A 22,698-nucleotide genomic window follows, 5' to 3' on the forward strand; every position below is an offset into this window, starting at 1 on the left:
GGAGATGGTCATGGGCTGACCCAAGGAAATACTGGGCACATGATTAGTATCAAAGTAAGTGGCTATCATTTAAATATATCCATGAGGATTATAGCAGCAGGGATAGCCACTTAATCAGGGATTTGGGGAAAAGTCAAGTGAAAACAGTAAGAGAATTTAGCGACTTCCAGGCCTCATGGACGGCACAGCATCTTGCTGGAGATGCCGGCTGCTTCCCTAACACAGCACTCAGAGATGTAGACTGTAACCACGTGCATCACTAGTGATGCTAACGCTAGGCATGTGCAGGAGTTCTTATCTGAATCTTCCTAACTCTAGTCTGTGAACTCAGTGATATATTTATTGTCAGAGTATGCCAATATTGTCACTTCTTAAGTGTGCTGGCATTGTGGGGATAGGGTGGGAGGAATGAGTGGAGAAGATGCTTCAGGTAAGCTATCACTGTGTAACAAACAACCCCAAAATTTGTGGTTGCAAACAACAAGCATTTATTTTCACTGGAATCTGAGGGCGGAGCAGGACGTGATAGGCGGCTCCTCCTTGTTCTCTGTGGCTACATCTGCAGTGCTCAGTTGGCAGCGGGAGAACTCATGTCCCTGTTGCCTCCAGTGCATGGCGGCCATGTAGGCTCTGCTGGCTGATGTAAGAACAGCGGGGGGAGTGGGCCAGAATCTCCAAGTCCTCTTCATGGGGCCCCCCCACGGGCCACGTGGGCTTCCTCACAACATGGTGGCCAAGGCCCAAGGGCAAGCATCCCAAGAGAACAAGGAGGACTTGTCCCTAATCTCACCTCAGAAACCACAACCTCCCACTATTTATGAAAAATAGTCACAAAGCTCATCGAATTTAAAGGCAGGGGATACAGACTCCACAGAAAGAATAAAAAGCTCAGATTACAAGAAGAATAGGTAGGATAGATAGTGTTATGGCCGTCTTCTGAAAATACAACCTACCATTTTAACAAATTGTAGTAAATTAAGAAGAAAAAAAATAAAGTTTATCTTATTTCCCAAATGCATCCCATATATTTTAAAGTATAGTGCAAAAACCACTTAACGGTTCTTTAAATGTATTTCTTCCAGCTTCTTCATATATATATATATATATATATATATAAATATTTTGTATTTTTCTGAAGCTGGAAACGGGGAGAGACAGGCAGACAGACTCTTGCATGCGCCCGACCAGGATCCACCAGGCATGCCCACCAGGGGGTGATGCTCTGCCCATCCGCTATGTTGTGACCAGAGCCACTCTAGCGGCTGAGGCAGAGGCCACAGAGCCATCCCCAGCATCCGGGCCATCTTTACTCCAATGGAGCCTTGGCTGCGGGAGGGGAAGAGAGAGACAGAGAAGAAGGAGAGGGGGAGGAGTGGAGAAGCAGATGGGTGCTTCTCCTGTGTGTGTCCTGGCCGGGAATCGAACCAGGGACTTCTGCACGCCAGGCCGATGCTCTACCACTGATCTAACCAGCCAGGGCCTTCATTTATATTTTTAATGCGTTCATCATATTTCTTCTTTAGAGATTTTATTTTTTCCTCCTTTTCTTGTTCTGATATATTTAGCCCTTTTACTAGTTTAATTTCCTTCACTAATTCATCAGCATAGATTATCTACAAGGCCTCTGCCTAGCGTCTCAGCTCCTCCTGCACCATCTTCTCTATCAGCTCCATCAGCTCCTGCACTTGACCTTCCCTCTCAGCCTTGTCGGCACTTGGGCTGTTATTAAAGGCACAGCAGCGGTTCCCACACTCCTGGATAATGTTTCTTAGGTCCACGTCAGCCTTTTTTAAACACTGACTCAGGCTCTGACCCTTCCCCAAATTATCTTTGAGCGTGAACAAGACAATCATGTACTTCATGGCTGCCTCCCCAAGATGTGCTTGATCAATGCAGTTGTTTTGTACTCTTCCTCTTTGAAGTGGCCCAGCTGCACAATCAGGATGATGGCATGAGGCCCAAGGCTGCAGAAGAGGACATACTGGCTGATTTCCTCACAGGTATTCATCAGTGTCTCCTTAGTGTCGAAGAGCCCTGGGGTGTCCACGACAAGAAGGTTCCTCCCCTTCCAGTTCTGCGTTGCTCTCTGACACTCCTTGGTAACAGCTTGGGCAGCAGCCTTAGAATCAAATTCACTTCTCCCAAGGATGCTGTTTGCTGTAGCACTTTTCCCATTCCCTGTTTTTCCCAGCAGGACAATCCTCAGAGTTTTCTCCTCATGGCCAGCCATGTTCTTGTCAAGAGGCTCTGGGGTGTAGGTGCCCACAAGACCTTAAGGAAGGAAAGGAAAGGGGGAAATGGTCAACTTATGTAAGAGGGCACCATTCCTAAACCTCTTTTCTTCATTCTTTCCTCCCTGAAAATATGTAATAGTCTATGACATTGACCCCAGTGAGAGCAGAGATGACACAGCTCAGTTCCTGTGGAAGAAATAATAAAGTAGCGTTTTCCCACAAAGGAGCACAAGATGTAGGTATTTTCAAAGGGGAGGACATTGATCTAACCTTTAAACATCTGATCATCTGAGAACCACTTAGGCTTATCCTGCTCATATAAGAAAGAATAGAATCTTAAAATTATCTCTATGAATCAAGTACAATATTGGTCTCAGAAACTAACAAAGACTTCACCAATAAATAAAGATATAGACATGTCTCACTTGGAAATATTAATACCAAAATCCTAAATAATTTACTGAACATCAAATAATGTAATACACCATGATTAAATATGACTTCTTTTACAATAGATATACTAGGATGGTTCAAAATGAGAAAACTGGTTGTCACAACACATCCCACATTAATAGATGAGGAAGAAAATTATCTACATTCAGAAAAGACTATTGTCTGAATTCAACACTGACTCATGTTGGAAGTATTTTATAAGATTGAAATCAATGGATACTTCCCTAACATGACTTTATATAACCTAAGTTAAAGTTTTCTTGCCATCATTCTTTTTTCCCTGAAGGTGATAAATAGTAGAATAAAAAGTTAAATAGTGGGTCATAAAGTTAAAATAATGGGTTACAAAGATTCTTTGGATGAAGAAAACAAAAAATTATCCGGCACCATTGAAAAAAAATACAAGGAGGTTGGACTAGCTCCACCAGGAGTCACACATCGTAGTTTCTGTAATTACAGCAGTACAATCTTGGCTCACGAATGAGAGATCAGAGAAATGAAAACTGAAAATTCTAAAATAGACCAATTTAATTATATTATAATATATGCACTTATAGTCACTTCAATTGCATTATGTTACAGATTCCGAGGGCAGCATCTCACATCCATAAGGTCAAAGACGGTTAGTAGAGCGACTAAGGGGTAACCGTGGAACCACGTAGAAAAGATAAGTCGGCACCTGTGCCTCACGCCACTCAACTGCCATGTGGATGAGAACTTTACATATAAAATCGAATCCATATGAATAATAAAACAAACATGGTAAACTCTTTGTAAGCTGGTGCTAGGGAAGATATTTCTAAGATTTGAAACAGAATGAGGAAAAGGACTAGTAAGTGTGGTTACATAAAAATATCACACTTAAGACAAATAGACAGTGACAGAGAATGATTTGTCTTTGGGTGAAGGGCACACAAGACAATCAACAGTTCAAACACTGTAGAGCTGATCACCTAAAAGCTATGTATTCTTATTGATCGATGTCACCCTGTTAAATTTCATTTAATAAATAGAATTAAAAAAAACTAAGTTCTTAAGATTGAATAAAAATATTGTCACTTTTTAAATGAGAACATTGATGTGTCCTCGAAATGCTGAGACACTTGCCCAAGGTCTCAGTGCTAACAGGTACCAGGCAGAGCAGAAATCCAATTACAAGTCTGTCTGACCAGCACGTCCCCTCCTAACCACTGCACACGGCGCCTCTTCCTGGTATCTCCTCAGGCCCGTGATTCTAAAATCCCATCAGTTCAGAGGTAGATGGAGAGAGGGCAGGGAAGGGGTCCACACTCTTGCTGAGTGGAGAACTGGCAGGAAGCCTGTACCCAGGGAGTTCACAGGAGGGTTTCTCATGCACTGTTTCTCCAGAATGGCCAGTCCTCGTTCAGGTCAACCCTGCTCCACCTCATATGTCACACTACTAGGGTTACAGCCTCTCTCTGCTAAATCATGGAAAGGATTCCACAAACTACAATCTAGATGTCCTCTGTCATCACAGACGAGGGTACCCCTGGAGAGTCCCTGCTCACCCTGGGATCAGGCTTCTTCTTCAGTCAGGAGAGGGGTTTAGACTAGGAAATATCTAAATTGTCTTTGAGCTGAAAAAACCTGCCTTGGGGACACTAATATCCTATTGAGGAAGAAGAAAGGGTAATCAGGCAACCCTGTTACAACAGCAAATGCATGAGATGCACCAGTAAGCACACATGTGTCTTGTTAAGTATGAGATGTGTCACCTTAATCAATTTAATTTAAAAAGGGAACATTTCTAATCAGTCATTGGCTTATAGCTGTGGCTAATAGCTAAAATACGGACTATTAGACTTTCTGATGAAACTGAGACAGAGCCACCTATGTCAAACAAAGTCTAAAGCAAATATCAAGTTCAAATAATCAGGTACTCTCAAACCAAGTCTTCTGGTCTTAGATTCTTACCTCACACTTACTGATTCCATGAAAGACCACTTCAAGCTTTAAATGGCATAAAGTCTGAGACTGTGTGGTCTGCCCCTTTTCTGCCCCTGCTCCATGCAGCCCGGACCCTTATTTCCCGGTCGCTGCCTCTGCTTTGCCCAAGGTGCCACCCACCCCGCCTCTGTGACCCCTTTTCTCTCCTCCCCTCAAGTCCAGGTCCCCTAATTTCTCCCTCCTAGGACCCTTCAACTTCCAGAATTGTCCCTCAAACATCATCAACCTCTCTGGGGTAGGGACAGCCGTGTGTGTCTTCCCTTATAGCTTACGATGACTCCATAGTACGTTTCTGAATAAAGTGAGGAGTTCTTCAACTAGATTTTAATATACCATGTCTTCTCCGTCAACGGTGAGTAAACATCACAGTCCGCTCACCCTCCTTCCTGCAAAGCCTACTCTTCCCAAAGATTTCAAGGTGGTGTCTAGTTCATTTATTATTTACATTGATAATTTTTAATGGGACAGAAAAAAAGAAACATTTTTTTTCTCTAGGTTTTATTTATCTGGAAGCCCTTGGAGAACATGAATGACATGTCTGAAGTAAGGAAAATCAATCAGAACTGAGACTAAGTACTAAGCAAATTAAGTCACTTACAAACGTAGACAGAGATGGTGAGTCTGAAAAAAGAAAGCTGATGGGAGAAGACAGCTGAAAATGCTCAGTGTCCACCAGTAATGCCCAAGTCAATCGAAACGCATATCACAAGAAGAATCAAAAGGTATATCACAAGAAAAGCAGTTATCCCAATGTGAGAGAGTATCCACTCTTTGACTCCAAGGAACACCCTGTACACCCAGTGATTCATCTTCTTCATGTCTCGCTTTTGCTTTTCAATGCACCTGTGCACCTCGGCCAGGTAGTGCGTGTGGTTTTCTCCGCCGCCTTCCCAGAGCAGCTGTGCTCCGAAGAAGAGGTCGTTTGTGTAGAAGGCTCCCTGGTGCTGTCGCTCCAGGCTCTCGATCACAGCCATCAGCTCCTCCAGCTGCCTCCTCTGCTCCTCCCCGGTGGCCTGGTTGTTGAAGCCACAGTACCTCCTGTCACACTCCTGGACCAGGCTCCGCAGGCTGAGGTTGTCCGTGGTGGCTACGTACTCATGCAAGGACCCCCCACATAAGTCCTCCATGTGTGTGAAGAGGACCACCACATGTCTCATGGCTCCTGCCCCATAGACCTCCTTCACCCTGCTCATGGCCACTGTGTCCTGGGCCGTGAAGCGGCCCAGCTGCGTCACCAGCAGCAGCACGTGGGGCCCTGGGGCCAAGAACCGGTAGCAGTCCCCGATGTCCTTGTACATGTCTTGGTTTGGGGCCTTTGCCTCAAAGATGGAGGGAGTGTCAACCACCAGGATGCTCCTCCTGTTCCACGTGCCCGTGGCTGCCTGGCATGTCCTGGTCACAGCCTGTGCCCCCAGCCTGGACTCAAACACAGATCGGCAAAGGATGCTGTTCCCGGTGGCACTTTTCCCACAACCAGACCTGCCCACCAGGACGATCCTCAGCTGGAGGGATGTAGACTGGTTATCTTCTACTCTGATGTCTGTAAAAAAACAAAAGAGAGAGAAAGTGACAAAGAGAAAGAAAAAGAAAGAAGGAAGGAAGGGAAAAAGGGAGGGAGGGAGGGAGGGAGAGAGGGAGGGAGGGAGGGAAGGAGGGAGGGAGGGAGGAAGGAAGGAAGGAAGGAAGGAAGGAAGGAAGGAAGGAAGGAAGGAAGGAAGGAAGGAAGGAAGGAAGGAAGAAAGGAAGGAGACTAAGATAGTGATTCTTCAGATTTTTTGGTCACAGACCCTCATGGTATCTCATGAAAGCCACGCCCCCCCACCCCAGGGGAACAGTCACATCTAAAGGCATACAAGGGTTTGCTGATAACTTTAGGAGGTTCGTGGGTCATTGGAAATCCACATAAGAAGCCGACTTTGCACCCACAGCCAAGAGGAATAACTGCCACACTGAGGAGGTGCTCCAAGCCCTTCACCAAGACCAGGGAAGTACAGTTGTCCTCTAAGAAAGGAGGTCCCTGTGTTCTTCCTGGATGGTACTTAGGCCAGTTTCATGCTAAATAAATGTGACATTGGGAGGCAGAGGCTGAGAAGTCACAAGTGGGAAAAGGTTACCACCTCTTTCTCAGCCACACATTCCCAGGCTCATCTGTGCAGAAGGGAGGAAAGGAAGTCTCAGATGTGCCCTCCCACCGAGGACCAGTGGAGGGTCCCTGGGTCTCTGCTCTTTGGATGGGGAGCTGAGTGCTTGAAACGGACACAGCAGAAAGGTCACAGTTAATGTCAACGGCCAAATCTGGGAGGTGACCCTGGACAGGTGGCTGAGGAAGAGTGGAATAGAAGACCTTTAGAAGCACGTGTGTTGGAAAGATCATTTACTTGGCTGATGGAACTACAGGAAGTTAACAAAAGTGGTGTTGGAGAGGGCGCCACTGAGCCAAGAGCTGAGACCTTAGGACAGAGGACGGTGAGACCTGAGGACTTCTGGAGCTCTTATGAGCCCAAGTGATTCCAAGTTCACTGTAGGCTCCTATAACTCATCGTTCAATTCATTCTACTCTGTGTTGTTCTCTCCTTTCCTGAAGAGTGTGGGGTGTTTTGTGGCAAACACGATTACTAACATCTCTCGGGGAATTTGCCATTTTTCAGCTCAGAGCAGACAAGGCAAGAGAAACTTTATTCTCAGTTCAGTTCAAAAGCCTCCAACTTCTGACTTGGAGTTTCATTTTCACGTTTCCCATACATCCTGTGCACGAGAGCACAATACACAGGTACCTTGAGATATGAATTTAATTCGTTCTGTAACTGAGCTCGTAAGTCAGTCAACTCGTATATAAACCGCTGACACTGTACCCGTGACGTGCCAACTAGCGGCAGCTTCCCGAATCACGACTCATATCCGGGAATATCGCTTGGATCTTGAACAAAAATGTGGACCAAGTTGCAGCTCGTATCTTAAAAAATTCTTATGTTCGTCTGCTTGTATCTCAAGGTACCACTGTACTGTGGGGGCCGGGTGGAGGGTGATGAGGGGGAATTGATAAAACAAATGAGTGCTGTCTTTTCCTTCTTCAGTTTAAAATAACTGGTTTTCTGTCACTGTGTTGGAGGTGAGGGAATGGTGCTCCTTGAGACCCTGGGGACTTCATTACCTTCAGCCGTAGCTCCGTATGTGGTCTTCAGTTGCCCCTCCATTCTCTTCTGGAACAAAAACAAGAAAAGAATAAAAAGTGTCTACACGCTGTGAACAAAGCATGGTTACCCATTTCCCCCTTAATTTACAGGAAAGCAGTAAATGTGTAAAAAGAAATCAGTTGCTTATGTCCCTCCAACTGGAAAAGGCATAAGATTAAAAAAAGCATTTTTTATAGAATAAGGTGTGGAAAATTATCTTATTTTTGTCATCAAAGTAGACAAACTTGCCTGAAAAAGTACTTCCTCTCCTGTCAGACTGTGAAGAAGTCCTGTCCCTACCCCGCCGTCCCAAGGTAAGGTACACTGAACTTCCTTCTCGGGCCTGGGAGTTCCGAGGACTTCAAACAAGCCAGTCATTTACAACAAGGCAATTTTTTCTCTGTCCTGGCGAGTTTGCTGTCAGCCCCCAGAGCAGCTGATAAAGAGACTGGGGTGCCAGCACCACAGAGTAAGAACCAACATGCAGGACAGATTCATGAGATACTCACTTCCTGCTCAGTGCCGAGCCAGGGCTGTCCCAGCTGCCGCTGAGGTCCCTGTCTCCCAGTCATCACCCTTCTGCATCCCAGTAGGTTTAAACAGAAATTGGCACAACCATTGGCATCAATTGGCATAAATGTTGCATTCAAATGAAGCCTAATATTGTATCACTCACCTTCGTGTTAGAAAAGGCAAGTATGGGCCCTGGTCGGTCTGGCGTGTGGAAGTCCCAGGTTCGATTCTAATCAGGGCACACAGGAGAAGCAACCATTGCTTCTCCACCCCTCCCCTTCACTCCCCTTCTGTTTTACCTCTCACAGCCATGGCTCCAATGGTTTGAGCAAACTAGCCCTGAGGATGGCTCCATGGCCTCTGTCTCAGGCACTGAAATAGCTCAGTTGCCAAAGAATGGAGCAGCAGCCCCAAATGGGCAGAGCATCTCCTTGTAGGGGGCATGTTGGGTGGGTCCCTGTCTAGGCACATGCAGGAATCCATCTCTCTGCCCCCCTGTCACCCCACCTCTCACTTAATAAAGAAAAAAATAAAGGCAAGGATGTGACATACAGTGATACCTCTGATGCGACTGCATTTATTTATTCATTTTTAAATATTATACAGTTACGAAGCAAAGTGTTTAAGTGGAAAAGTACAGAGTTATGGTACAAAAGCCTACCATTTGCAATGAGTATTCCGGCATTTTCCCTGCAGCTATTCTGTTTGACTGGAAAGTTAGAACATTACACATAGAATCCCATTGATGTGTTTTGACTTCTCAGCCTCTCGCTGCCCCTCCCTTTGACCTCCGAGATGACCAATATTCCGAGGGTTTTATGTGTCATTCTCATAGGTGTATTCCCACTTCTACAGACACACGTATCCATAGGTAATACCTGGGACTATTCCTGCACTTTAAACTTTACATAAATGACATTAGCTGTGGAACACTTTATCCAATTATTTATTAGCAAACATGTAAGCTATTTCAAAATATATGCTTACTGCAGAGGAATCCCCATATGCTGTATCTCTCTGCACACATGTGCAACAATTTAGCTGGGATAGACCTCAAGAACGCTGTGCTAATCCTTGCTAACACCAGCCCCCGGTGAGTTTTCCCCAAATCTTCATTTTCACCTGGTGACATTCGACTTTTAATTTTTTATCACCCTTAAAGACATGAATAAGGGATGACTTCAATGGTGTTTATAGTTTGTTTGTTATTCGGGGTGCTACTGTTATATAGAAATAACGTTTACATATTTTCCTATTCATTTAGTGGGTCTTTTAGCCCTCCTTAGGAAAACCATTTATTTTCACATTATCAGAATATACTAAGACAACTTCCTTCCTTCCTTCTTTTCCTCCATCCTTGCCCCCTTCACGCCCTCCCTTCCTTCCTTTCCTTGAACCCAGAGAAGAACTTTTCCTTACCACCTTCTCCCATCTGCTGTCTTTGACTCTGGGAAATTACAGTCAGGTTCTTGTAACCCTGCTCAAATCCTCTGACACCTTTTCTACTTAGATGACATTTGCTGAGGTTTGGAAACCTCAGAAAACGTGTTGCAGTCAATCTACTCCAACGGTGACAGGAGTGACAATGTCGATGGTGAACTTCATCATGCTAACACTTCCTTGTGAGGCCACGTATAACTTTCTACATTCTCTCCTGGCCATTATTTTAGTTGTTCCCTTAGATTAAAATAGCTCTTAAAATTTTAATTAAAACACGAGGAAACTGAGCAAAAAATGACCCACCCAAAGTCACACAACGGCCACACAGTTATGATTGAAAAGCGGCTCCTTTAGCCTCCGTATTCTCCTGGATTGCACAGCAGGAAAAGAGATGATTCTGGATAATTCCACAGCCTCCTGGACCCCACATACAAGGGGGTCACTCCACAGTCAGGACATAAGCTGATGCCTACAGGCTGGAAGCCCGCCCTGAAACCAACACAGTCAATTGTACTGCAAAATCTTGAGTGCCTGTTTTCCATAGAAAAGGTTATTCAAAGCGAAAACAGCAGGGGGCAGGAGTTGCTCTGAATGGAAGCATTTAAGCTTAAAACAATCTGGTGTTTAACTAACTTGAGTATCAGTGTGACCCAAATGGAGCCAGATGCCTGTCACAGCAAGCCACTCAAACTCAGGTAACATTAGCCAGATGCAAGTGTAGCAGTTCTCCTGGCCTGTTTTCTGAATGGGTCAGGCTGCAGGGGGAGACATGTATCCCACAGAGGAATGGGTTTTTAGGTAGATGTTAACAAACAACCAAGTGTCCCCAGTCAATGAGATGATGGAGATGCCAAGATGAGTCACAGACAAAACATTCACAGCACGGAATGAAGCCTAGGAAAAGACTGGGGGAGCATCGCAGACCTGGGGAAACGGGTACGTGTCCATCTCCCAGAAAGCCAGAGTGGGGGAATCGGGAACGGAGGCAGGGTCCTTCCCCAAACGGGAAAATTCTACTGATGAGAGTGACAAGCAGTGTGCAAGCAGAGATTATAATAGCATTGAGGGGACAGTAGGAGGGTCTAGTTCAGGGAGGGGGTTGACAGAAATGGATATAAATGTACGTTCTGATCTTAACATTACTTAAGCCTGTCTTTATCATGATGAAACCTTATTTTATGAAACCACAAGAAAGCAGGCTCTCTCATGCTGTTTTAGGAAAGCTCAAACTAGTTCATGTCTGCCTTATTCTAAGTGTCTCTTTCACTCATCTGCCACCGTCCCCATATTTCCTGGTATTGGAGTCCCTTGTCTGCAATTTAGTTCTGGTGATCCCTGGACACCTCTCTCTCAGAAGGATAGCGGACAAGAGGTTGTTCCACGTGCCATGGTTGTGAGTCTGTCTGCCACACAGCCGAGTCCTACATGGTCTGGGAGGAAAGGCGTGGGGTGTTTAGGGGAGAATGGGTGGTTTCCAAAATGTCAAGGTCATCAGACAACGTGTACTCAGGGGTTCCCTGTGGAACAGGAGGCTTAGTGGGGGCGGGGCTAAGAAGTTAAGAGCACTGGCTTCAGTAGCACATATACTAAAAGAAGTTAAGAGAGTAAATTGAGAAGCCTGGTCCCACTTAACTGGACACCTGGGGAGGTTCCGTTTGCTCATTTTCTCTAGTGGGATGAAAATATTCGTTCAGGTTCATGAAATTCTGCGAGTCCCATGAAGACCCCATGGGCTAAGCAGAAGGCAGTTTGCTGGAAAGCCCAGAGCACTGGGGAATGCGCCTGGCTGTGTGCGCAGAGGGAGTGCTTCCCACACCCATTTCTCCAAATAGGAACCTGCTTCAGCCCCTAGCACCAACATCATCGTCCCGTTCCACCGATGGGTGAGTCTAGAAGTGGGGTAACCTGTGTGAGATCACACCGCAGTCAGTGGCTCTCGGACCCGTATCGCGCTGGGACCTTCCCAGGGGTCCCCCTACCTGGCCAGGCGCTGCGGGATGGTGCGAGCGCCGCGGGCGCACTGGAAGCCTGGATGGCTGGCTGCTGGTCAGCAGGACCCGCTGGGAAAAGCAGAACGTCCCGGGGCCCGGCTGCTGGGACCTATGAAAACTAAGGGAACGCCCAGCGCGCCTGAGCCCCTTGCAGAGGCGGACATGTCCGGCTGGGCGGGGAAACTGCTCAGACAGGAACGGGAAACAAGCGAAGGCGGGGCGTCTGTCCTCTTAACCAAAGGCTTTCTGGCCGGCTGCCAGGACCCATGGCATTCCCTCTTTAGGATTTCTTACAAGAAACAGCCTCCGCGATGTAGGAAAGTTCCTGTGAAGTACCAGCCGCCCCATCAGACCCTATTACCAGGGGCAACTGCCCAGCCCTACTACCCAGGGTCCTTCTAATGGCTCTGCTTCTAGAATGTTGTTGCATACTAGGGACAGACAGGCATTGCTTGTCACAGAGGACAGGAAAGACCGACTCTAAGGACATGACTCCCCAGCCTGGAGGGATGGCTGCCCCTTCTCTGCCATGGGTCAGACTAGCCCTTTCGGACTGATGGGAGCCTGTGCGCTGGTTTATTCTAGTGGCACTTGGAGCAGGGCTATATAGTGCCTTTATTTGTTAACCGATTGCATCCTTAAGGTTAGAGCAGTGAACATAAAACAATTAGGTTGCAAAGTGAGACAGAGAACCCAATATGGGCTTAGACTCCCACATTCTGTTTGTCAATTTTATTAGTTTTATTTGGTATATTTACAAATCATGGAAGAGTGTGGTGCTGTTTTATACTGATTATTAAACATAAACTTGATTTATACTATCAAACCACCCAATTTATATAAGTGTGGTCATAGGGTCTAACCTTGAACTCAGTGGGGAAAACGTTTTTTAAGCCAAGGCCTAAAAGAACACTTTAGTAAATGCAGTGGTGGGCTGCAGCTGTGTTATAAGATGCAGGCGCTAGAACATTCAGAAAGTGGTCAGAAGTCTGCTGCCTAGGAACCTAGTACATAGATAGACTGGGTACGGGAAGTCAGCGTCATCGTTCATTTTCTAAGCATTTGCTGACCCCATTCTCATGCCAGGCACTGTATCATATAATGGGACAAAGGGGAAAAGGTCAGAATCAAAGTTTCTGAAAATCACTAAAATGCTAACGACCATGAGGAGAAACTGTTAACTCTATTCTATGATTCAAATTATCGGTAGCACATTTTGAGAATCAGGTTGGGATGCCATTTGACATTTAGTCCCTCTCTTTGCATTTTATTTTATTTTATTTTTTTTTAAAGATTTTATTTATTCATTATAGAAAGTGAAGAGAGAGAGAAAGAGAGAGAGAGAGAGAGACAGACAGACAGACAGACAGAAGGGGGGAGGAGCAGGAAGCATCAACTCCCATATGTGCCTTAACCAGGCAAGCCCAGGGTTTTGAACCGGCAACCTCAGCGTTTCCAGGTTGACACTTTATCCACTGCGCCACCACAGGTCAGGCTGCATTTTAAATAAACACCTGCCATCATCACTATAATATTTTCTCAACAATAACCTTCTAACACCCAAACTTGACTCTTCTTCCCAAGCTAACTGATAACTGGGAATTTTGTGCCATTCTTTGTGTAATCATTATCCTGTGACGGCAGCTGAGAACTTTCTATGAGTAGAAAAAAATGCCAAAATGTTGCCACAAAACTTTGAAAAACTCAACAACTTAAACAGATGAGTATTATGGTGATCTCTGTGCATCGAGTGTACTAAACAGACACGAACTCGCCGGAGCAAAAGGACTGGTAAACTTAGTCTTGTGCTTTTCATTATTTCCAGATCTGTTTTATCTTATTTTGTAAAGCTGTTTCTTCACAGTGGAATTCGATCTCTGAGGCCCATGTATCTTTTTAGACATAACTCAGAATCTTAGTCAAAGTCAGTCGTGAGCAGAGACATTCGGTAGGTTGTGAAAAAAACTATTTTTGTTGTTCACAGATCACCAAGTCCAGGGGTCAGAAACCTATGACTTGTGAGCCAGATGTGGCTCTTTTGATGGCTGCATCTGGCTCACAGACAAATCTTTAATAAAAAAAATAATGTTAAAAATATAAACATTCTCATGTATTACAACCATTCATTTCCTACCGCTCATGTTCATGGTTGCGGGTGGCTGGAGCCAATCACAGCTGTCCTCCAGGACAACACCAAATTTTTATTGGATAATGCCTAACATACATGGGTCGTTGTATGGCTCTCACTGAATTACATTTTAACATATGTTGCGTTCATAGCTCTCTCAGCCAAAAAGTTTCCCGACCCCTGTTTTAAAGTTAGACAAATCCTATCTGAAACTACAGGGCTCCTTTGGAATGAAGTTTAGTTTCAGATCACCTAGCTCCAGGGTTCCTTCCTTGCCAGGTGACCTGTACTTTAAGACCTGCACCAGGGGTCCTGGCCTCGGAAGAGCCTGGGCAGCAACAGGCAAAGCAAGACCAGGGCTCTCAGTGGTGCGATGCTGCGAACCTTCCCCATCGCATCTTGCACGCCTGCGCGTGCGCCCACCAACCACGAGCACTGCTCCCTGAGACTCAGGAAGCCTCAGAGCTCGCTGAGGATCTGACCTTTGCCAAGGAGCTGGGTGGGACAAGGGACCCCTGAGATCTGACAAAGCCTGTGCAGCCCTGTAGAGAGATCTAGGGCAAGACGGACACACAGCAACATCTTGCATTGGGCAGACGCTGGGAGCTCTGCTGAGCTCAGCCTGGGACCCGCATGGCCTTTGGCTCAGAACAAGGTGCGCTCTGATGGGGTTGTATGGGAGGCTGTCGGCTCACTGGGCAGAGAGCCACATTTTCTTTTCTGTTTTTCAATAATCTGGTGGACCAGATTCCCAGAAAAACAGTAACTACCGACAGTGACTCAAGCTGGAGTGAAATCTGAATACACCTCTAACAAGTAAAGACGTTACATTAGTAGTTAAAAGAAACCCTGAAACTCCATGAAAACAAAGCCCAGTACCAGCTGGTTTCACTGGGGAATTCTGATAAACATTTAAAGAAGAAGGAATATCAATAAATACTTAGCAAACACTTTCAAAAAATAAGGAGAGGAGGTAGTACCTCATAATTCATTCTGTGAAGTCCGTATCCTGCAAAGATACTGCAAAAAAAGAAAACTACAGGCCAAGGTCCTTTATGAATGTAGACATGTAAATCCTCAACGATACACTAGCAAATTGAATACAGTGACTTATAAATAGAAGTATATATTGTGAGAAGTATGAACCATATGTAAGTATAGCTATCTGGGATTTATGATATTATTTATTAAATGATATCTCAATACCCAATATATCCATGGCCCTTGATTCACAATTGGTCAGTCATATGTCAGCTGAGTGTCCCCTACTCTCTGGTGACTTGGTGAAATTTGGTCCAAACCATAATGACACAGGACGGCAGAGTTCAAAGTCTTTCCCTCGGGTTGTCAGGGTCCCCTGTCCTTCCTCCTTGGCCTTGTTTCCTCGTTCCTGTGATGCTGAGCCTGATTTGGCTTCAGCCTGTGACTCTGATAACCCAAAATACAGCATTTTAACTTTTTTTTTTAACTGTCCTGTTTGAAACCCTGGGCTTGTCGGGTCAAGGCACATACGAGAAGCAGCTGCTACTACTGATACTTCCCCATCTCCCCACCCTCTCTCTCCTCTCTTACTAAAATCAATAAATAAAATTCAAAGAAAAGTTACTCACATTTATGCACAATTATTATTCAGCTTTTTCTTGTCCTAGTTTTAGAAACCTTACTGCAGAAGCTGTGGAGACCAAGAGCAGCCCACAGACTTTCTCTCTCTGTGAGATAACTCTCTGCTCTCTGCTCTGCCCTCTTTTTTTCCCTGAAATTTTAAGATGCTGTTATTTGGGTATAAGAGATCCAGTCCCTTAGTGGATAAAATAATGACTGTCTCTTTTAGTCTGTCTAGCTTTGGTGTAAAAATAAAAAAACACATACAAACGAAAAACAAAACAAAACAGCCCTGGTCTGATAGCTCAGTTGGTTAGAGTGTCGACCCTGATATGCCAAGGCTGCGGGTTCAATCCCCAGTCAGGACACATAGAAGAATAAATGAATGAGTGCATGAATAAGTGGACCGTCAAATAGATGTTTCTCTGTCTCTAATATTAATAATTAAAAAAATAGTTACGCCCCCCTCTTCCCACTTTGTATTGAAAGTTTGGAAATGTCAATTTCAAAAATGTTTTAAAATATATCCCATATATCCAGAATATTGGGTAAAAGAGAGGCGAACATCAAGTGTGGACCACAGAATGCTCAGGGTACTGCCTCAGGTTTAACAAGTAGGTATGTTGTGCTTGTTTCTGGTATCCAATTTGTTCTCTGTGACTGTTGAAATGACTCCCTTCAGAATCCTCTGACTGCAGGAAAGGGCTGTGTCTCCCCCGAGTTCCCCCAGCTGGGAGCTCTTTAGCTTGTCTAGCTTTAGTTTGAACTAGCTGTGTGCCGGCTGCTGCATGTTCTCTGGTTGTTTCATTACTTCAGGCTCTCTCTCTATCTCAGCATGTTGGCTGAGAAAAGACATTTTGGGGGGTGCTTCTTGTTCTGCAACATTTGGCCTCATCCTTCCTGTCATCTATGGGCTGCTTTTGAGGTTGTCTCCTCCTATTGCCTGCGGTTCCATATTCTGGTGGCTTCTCATGCCGCTCAGGGTCAGTGACTTGTTTGCTCAGGGCTAGAGTTCTAAAGCTCATTCCGGGATGGGCTCCTCACTGGGCCCTTCACTTACAACTGCTTCATAAGTGATCAAGGTCACTGAAAATATTAGGTCTGAAAATTTATTCAGGAGAGCGCCTGACCAGGTGGTGGCGCAGTGGATAGAGCGTCGGACTGGGATGCGGAAGGACCCAGGTTCGAGACCCCAAGGTCGCCAGCTTGAGCGCGGGCTCATCTGGCTTGAGGATAAAAAAAAAGCTCACCAGCTTGGACCCAAGATCGCTGGCTTGACTAAGGGGTTACTCGGTCTGCTGAAGGCCCGCGGTCAAGGCACATATGAGAAAGCAATCAATGAACAACTAAGGTGTCATAACAAAAAACTGATGATTGATGCTTCTCATCTCTCTCCATTCCTGTCTGTCTGTCCCTATCTATTCCTCTCTCTGACTCTCTCTCTGTCTCTGTAAAAAAAAAAAAAAAAAAAAAAAAAAAGCAATATACAAATTTAATGCAATTCCCATCAAAATTCCTATGAGATTTTTTAAAGAAATGGAACAAAAAATCATCAGATTTATATGGAACTATAAAAAACCCCGAATAGCCAAAACAATCCTAAGGAAAAAGAATGAAGCTGGGGGCATTACAATACCTGACTTTAAACTATATTATAGGGCCACAATAATCAAAACAGCATGGTATTGGCAGAAAAATAGACACTCAGACCAATGGAACAGAATAGAAAGCCCAGAAATAAAACCACATATATATGGTCAAATAATCTTTGATAAAGGGGCCAACAACACACAATGGAGAAAAGAAAGCCTCTTCAACAAATGGTGTTGGGAAAACTGGAAAGCCACATGCAAAAGAATGAAACTCGACTACAGCCTGTCCCCGTGTACTAAAATTAATTCAAAATGGATCAAAGACCTAAATATAAGACCTGAAACAATAAAGTACATAGAAGAAGACATAGGTACTAAACTCATGGACCTAGGTTTTAAAGAACATTTTATGAACTTGACTCCAATGGCAAGAGAAGTGAAGGCAAAGATAAATGAATGGGACTACATCAGAATAAAAAGTTTTTGCTCAGCAAGAGAAACTGATATAAAAATAAACAGACAGCCAACTAAATGGGAAATGATATTTTCAAACAACAGCTCAGATAAGGGCCTAATTTCCAAAATTTACAAAGAACTCATAAAACTCAACAACAAACAAACAAACAATCCAATAAAAAAATGGGAAGAAGACATGAATAGACACTTCTCACAGGAAGAGATACAAATGGCCAACAGATATATGAAAAAATGCTCAGCTTCATTAGTTATTAGGGAAATGCAAATCAAAACTACAATGAGATACCACCTCACACCTGTTAGATTAGCTATGATCAACAAGACGGGTAATAGCAAATGTTGGAGAGGCTGTGGAGAAAAAGGAACCCTCATTCACTGTTGGTGGGACTGTAAGGTAGTACAACCATTATGGAGGAAAGTATGGTGGTTCCTCAAAAAACTGCAAATAGAACTACCTTATGACCCAGCAATCCCTCTACTGGGTATATACCCCCAAAACTCAGAAACATTGATACGTGAAGACACATGTAGCCCCATGTTCATTGCAGCACTGTTCACAGTGGCCAAGACATGGAAACAACCAAAAAGCCCTTCAATAGAAGACTGGATAAAGAAGATGTGGCACATATACACTATGGAATACTACTCAGCCATAAGAAACGATGACATCAGATCATTTACAGCAAAATGGTGGGATCTTGATAACATTATAAGGAGTGAAATAAGTAAATCAGAAAAAAACAAGAACTACATGATTCCATACATTGGTGGAACATAAAAATGAGACTAAGAGACATGGACAAGAGTGTGGTGGTTACCAGGGGTGGGGGGAGGGAGGACAGGGGGAGAGTTAGGGGGAGGGGGAGGGGCACAGAGAACTAGATAGAGGGTGGCGAAGGACAATCTGACTTTGGGCGAGGGGTATGCAACATAATTTAATGACAAAATGACCTAGACATGTTTTCTTTGAATATATGTACCCTGATTTATTAATGTCATCCCATTACCATTAATAAAAATTTATTTAAAAAAAAAAAAAAATTTATTCAGGAGAAAGCTGGCAGAATGCAGACCCTTGTACCTGGTATGAACATGTGGCCTGGTAGCATGTGTAGCGGTTCCCTCATCCAGGTACCAAGCAAAGTATGTCAAGTTAGAGGCCACTGTTTTGGAAATAAGTGTGTGTTTTCTTTAACAGTCCACACCACCCTTTGTCTCAAATTTATGGTCTTATGACAAGTAGCAAAAAGCAAATCATTGCCTTGAGAACACTTTGGCTACAAGGCCAGAGTCATCATAAATGGGGTCATGTCAGGTGATTGCACTATAGCATTTCCCTGTCTTGTCCCCAAGAGGAAGAATGTTTGTTATCTACAGCAGCAAACTTGTTTGGTTGACATCTGTACTAGCTATTATTTGCCCACCAGTATCTCTGAATCTCTCTTGGCTTTAGACAATTTTATGGCTAAATTTTCATGATGTTATTGAATTCCAGTGGTTCACCGCTTGGGGTGCTCTATTCAAGACTAAGATATGGTAGGAAGTGACCACAGGAGTGTATAACTGAGTGGAACAACCTATGAATGCTTCCCTCCCCATCTTTCCTCTCTCTGTCTCTGTAAAAATCAATCAATTAAAAAAGAGAAAAAAGAAAAACATGGTTGCAGCAAGTAAAGGAGATGGGACTCACATCCACAGGCCTGTCTCCCCACAGGGAAGCTTTGCCATTGCTTTTCTACACTGTTTAGACAATGACATACTGATTTCTTCTTTGCAGTTGGCTACACAGGTGGGCTTAGGGTGGGTTCCTGTCAAGCTCATCCTGTTTACAGCTGCTCCTGTAAAATACTGAGCTACACTTTAACATTTAGCAAAAATGCATTTAGTAAGTTCCGCCCACACCTTGAGACCCTTATCCTGTCTAACAATGATATTCACCAAAGGTGAACATTTACTTAAAACAAGGTACACCCTTATTTAAATCCCACTCAATTGAGTGTATGAGTCTTTTGATGGGCTGTTGAGTTCAGTTAGTTAATATTTTGTTGATGATTTTTGCATTTATATTCATCAGGGAGATTGGTTTACACTTTTCTCGTAGTGCCCTTGCTGGTTTTGATATCAGCGTTATTCTGGCCTTAAAAATGACTTTGAAGGTGTTCTGTTCTCCTCATTGTTTGGAAGAGTTGATAGGGATGAGTTGTTACTCAAATGTTGGGTGGAATTCACTCATGAAACTAGACAGTATGGGCTTTTTTTTTTGCTGTGAGAATTTTGATTCCTGCTTCAAGCTCCTTACTCATTACCAGTCTGTTCAGATTGTTTTATTTCTTTATGATTTAGTCTTGATAGGCTGTATGTTTCTCGGAATTTTTCTATTTCTCCTAGTTTATCCATCAGTTGACACATTGTTCATAATAATGTCTTATGATCCTAGTATTTTTTGTGTTATCAGTTGTAATGTCTTCTCTTTCATTCATGAATTTATTTTTTTGAGTCCTCTCTTCTTTTTAGAAAATTATTTCAATGTTCTGGACATTTGGTTTATATTTTTTCTTAGTTTTGTTGACTACTTTTTAATTGTTTTTCTGATCTCTATTTCTTTCCACTGTTAACGTTGGGCTTAGTTTTTTGTTTTTTTGGTTCCTTGGTGCCAAGATCAGTAAGATACACTAGAAAAGAGGAACCATGCACAGAGTGAGCCTGCGCAGCCTGCAGTGGCTGCGTGAATATCAGAAAGCATAGCTTCAGAACGATCACCTTCCCATCAGGGGAAAGGTCATCTCCCCACCTGCGGGAAAGAAGGTCTCTGCATAATGATAAATAGGTCAATTTATCAACAAGATCATAGTGCTGATGTGCATGTACCATGTAATCAATTGAGCCACAAAAAAACAGACAAAAAAAAACAATAGAACTTCAAAATTCAAGAAGCAAATGCTGACACACAAATAGAGAAACAGGGAGATGTATATTGACTGTTGGAGATTTCAACACTCCTTTGTCAGTACTGGGTATTATTTTCTTTCTGCCTTTCTTACCCCGCCCCACAACCCCCGAAGTGCACACACACAGACAATAGAAGAGAAACCGGGTGTGCTAATTCAAATTTCTCCCATTCAACTCTGACTGGGGATTCATTTCCACGCTTCCCAGTCTTATCTGAACAGGGTCCTGGAGGGGCAGGAGGAACTCCGAAGACTTAATTTGGTTCCGGATCCTGGGCAGTGGGTGGCCCAGTGTGTGCCACCTACGCTTTCTAGGCCTCTGGTTCCTCCTCTGTCAGAGAGACGGTGTCTCACTCCTGTTTAAGAAGAAGCTAGAGTCCCTGATGTCACTATGAGTGGACCAAGGGCGAGACTGTTTACATTGTTGCAAGGATATGATGTTCCCAGTGTCCTGTAAGGCTGATTCTCAGCACAGCCTGGACGGTGTCTGCTCCTGGCCAAGGTGCTGCTCCCAGAAATTTTCCTGGAGGCTAAATGATACCAGGTGTAGCTGATCACACCCACAGGGTTAGCACGCTCTCCTTGGTGGGTGGGACTGGCCAATGGTGCGCAGACACTGAAGTTGTCCATTCCTGAGCATGGTCATCTGTACTCTAAGTGGAAAAGGAGTGTTGGAACAAGGGGACATATGTAGGGTGGGGGACATTATCCACTCTGGTCTTCAATGAGGGAGACTGGCTTCAGGAATGGGTAAAAAAAAAGGGGAAATGGCCATGTCCCCTAAGTCCCCATCCTTCAGTGACAGTCTCCTGAGTGCCTTCCCAGCTCAGGAAAGTCCCGACTCAGACTTAGAATTTGACCTTGGAGGGCCATCAGCTAGGACTTTCCCCAGGTTCTGATGGCTGGGTAGGGAGTCATGGCACTGCTGACAGGGTGAAGAAGATATTTCTCTTACCTTTTCCATGCCGAGTTCTAGCTTAATTCCACTGTGGTCCGAAAACACATTCCCTAGGATTTCAATTCTTTTAAAGGTGTTGAGGTTTGTTCCATGGCCTAGCACATGGCCTACCTTGGTAAACATTTCATGTGCACCTGAAAAATGTGCCTTCTGCAAATATCAACTTCTACCACTATCAATTAGCTCCATTGATTGAAGGTGTTATGGAATTCTTCTAGATCCTAGTACATTTTCAATGAAGCTGTTCTGTTAATTCTTGGGAGGCAGTGAAGTCTCTAAATATAATTGTGGGTTTGTCTATTTCTTCCTTCAGTTGTCACATATTTTGCTTCTCTGTTGTTTGAAAAAATATATTTAGGATTGTTTTGTCTTCTGTGTGGAGCGACCCGTTTATTACTATATAATGATCCTCTCTGCGTCTGTTAATTTTCTTTGTTCTGAAGTCTCATTTGTTTGCTATCAATACAGCCATTCCCCCTCCATTTTGCATGATTAATGTCTGGACCATTTGTCTTTAATCTTCAGTCCATTTCTACCATATATCTAAGATCACAGTCTAAGAGGATTTTTCTGTAAGCATCACATGTTTGGGTCATGTGTTATAATCTTCTCTGCCAATCTTTGTCTTTTTATTGGCATATAGAGAACAAACATACTGTCTTTCCTAAAGTTCCCTGAATTGCAGCCTTAGTGGGGTGTGCCTGTCCCCTGGGACCCCTGGGTGCTCCTTCCTGCATTCCCACCAGCTCAATCACCATCCCTTGGGGATTCTCTGGGCTCCATTGCTCCCCATCCAGAGAGCGAGAATCAAATGTTTCATCGCGCACACTGGACACTTTACTGCTCTTCTTCCTCATTTATTTTCACCAGTAACCGTCCCCTTTCTCAGTGAAGTGACAATGGTAGAGCACTTTGTTCCTTTCAACAGGATAGTGACAGGTGGACAAGCCCCAAATCAAGATTCCCTATCAGTGCCTCTGCTGGGCTCTGTGAACACCCTTGAACCCTTGGCCATAGAGGAAATGTGAAGTCTCAGCATTTGGCATCGGTATTCCCCGTTTGTGTTCGCAATCATTTCCAGGTGGGGCCTGTCGGCCTCCGTCTCCAGTAGGAACTCAGCTGTTGCATATCATTTCCCCTTTACGTGTCTCTTTAGTGATGTGAAGGCATCAGTGACCAGGGCCTCTCTGTCTGTGAAGGCACCGGGCAGAGGACAGTGCA

At 44.2% G+C, this 22,698-nt stretch overlaps 3 protein-coding genes and 3 pseudogenes across 7 annotated transcripts in view; 2 read left to right on the top strand and 4 right to left on the bottom strand.

Annotated features, from left to right (window-relative positions):
- The window catches only part of LOC136406407 (GTPase IMAP family member 5-like), a 114,901-nt gene extending 106,501 nt beyond the window's left edge, over positions 1-8,400 (bottom strand). The window contains exon 1 of the mRNA XM_066386469.1: positions 8,338-8,400. Coding sequence (XP_066242566.1) covers positions 8,338-8,400 — 63 coding nt within the window. The remainder of the gene's footprint in view (positions 1-8,337) is intronic.
- The window catches only part of LOC136406420 (GTPase IMAP family member 9-like), a 421,274-nt pseudogene that overhangs the window by 379,777 nt on the left and 18,799 nt on the right, over positions 1-22,698 (top strand).
- Positions 1-22,698, top strand: part of LOC136406404 (GTPase IMAP family member 7-like) — a 243,511-nt gene that overhangs the window by 202,326 nt on the left and 18,487 nt on the right. The window contains exon 1 of one of the 4 annotated variants that reach the window (XM_066386457.1): positions 10,341-10,717. The exons of 2 other annotated variants lie outside the window; for them this stretch is intronic. Coding sequence is in view for 1 of the 2 variants with exons in the window: in XM_066386453.1 (XP_066242550.1) it covers positions 11,558-11,664 (107 nt within the window). In the remaining variant the exon portion in view is untranslated. Of the gene's footprint in view, positions 1-10,340; positions 10,718-10,747; positions 11,665-22,698 lie in introns of those variants that run through there. One more of the 4 variants, XM_066386453.1, reaches the window with a different exon arrangement.
- Positions 1-22,698, bottom strand: part of LOC136405642 (GTPase IMAP family member 1-like) — a 118,653-nt pseudogene that overhangs the window by 91,634 nt on the left and 4,321 nt on the right.
- Positions 1,226-4,246, bottom strand: LOC136406414 (GTPase IMAP family member 7-like; annotated as a pseudogene).
- LOC136406410 (GTPase IMAP family member 5-like) lies at positions 5,146-11,891 on the bottom strand. Of its 2 annotated transcripts, XM_066386475.1 has the most exons (4): positions 11,761-11,891; positions 8,078-8,187; positions 7,807-7,855; positions 5,147-6,195 (listed from the first exon to the last, which is right to left on the bottom strand). In XM_066386475.1, exons 3-4 carry the CDS (start codon positions 7,847-7,849, stop codon positions 5,318-5,320), a joined length of 921 nt encoding a protein of 306 aa, XP_066242572.1. In that variant the 5' UTR covers positions 7,850-7,855; positions 8,078-8,187; positions 11,761-11,891; the 3' UTR covers positions 5,147-5,317. The 2 variants fall into 2 exon arrangements, with proteins under 2 accessions (XP_066242573.1, XP_066242572.1); XM_066386476.1 differs by lacking the exon at positions 8,078-8,187 and having other exon boundaries at positions 5,146-6,195.

This window comes from Saccopteryx leptura, chromosome 5, assembly GCF_036850995.1.
Source record: "Saccopteryx leptura isolate mSacLep1 chromosome 5, mSacLep1_pri_phased_curated, whole genome shotgun sequence".
NCBI lineage: Eukaryota > Metazoa > Chordata > Mammalia > Chiroptera > Emballonuridae > Saccopteryx > Saccopteryx leptura.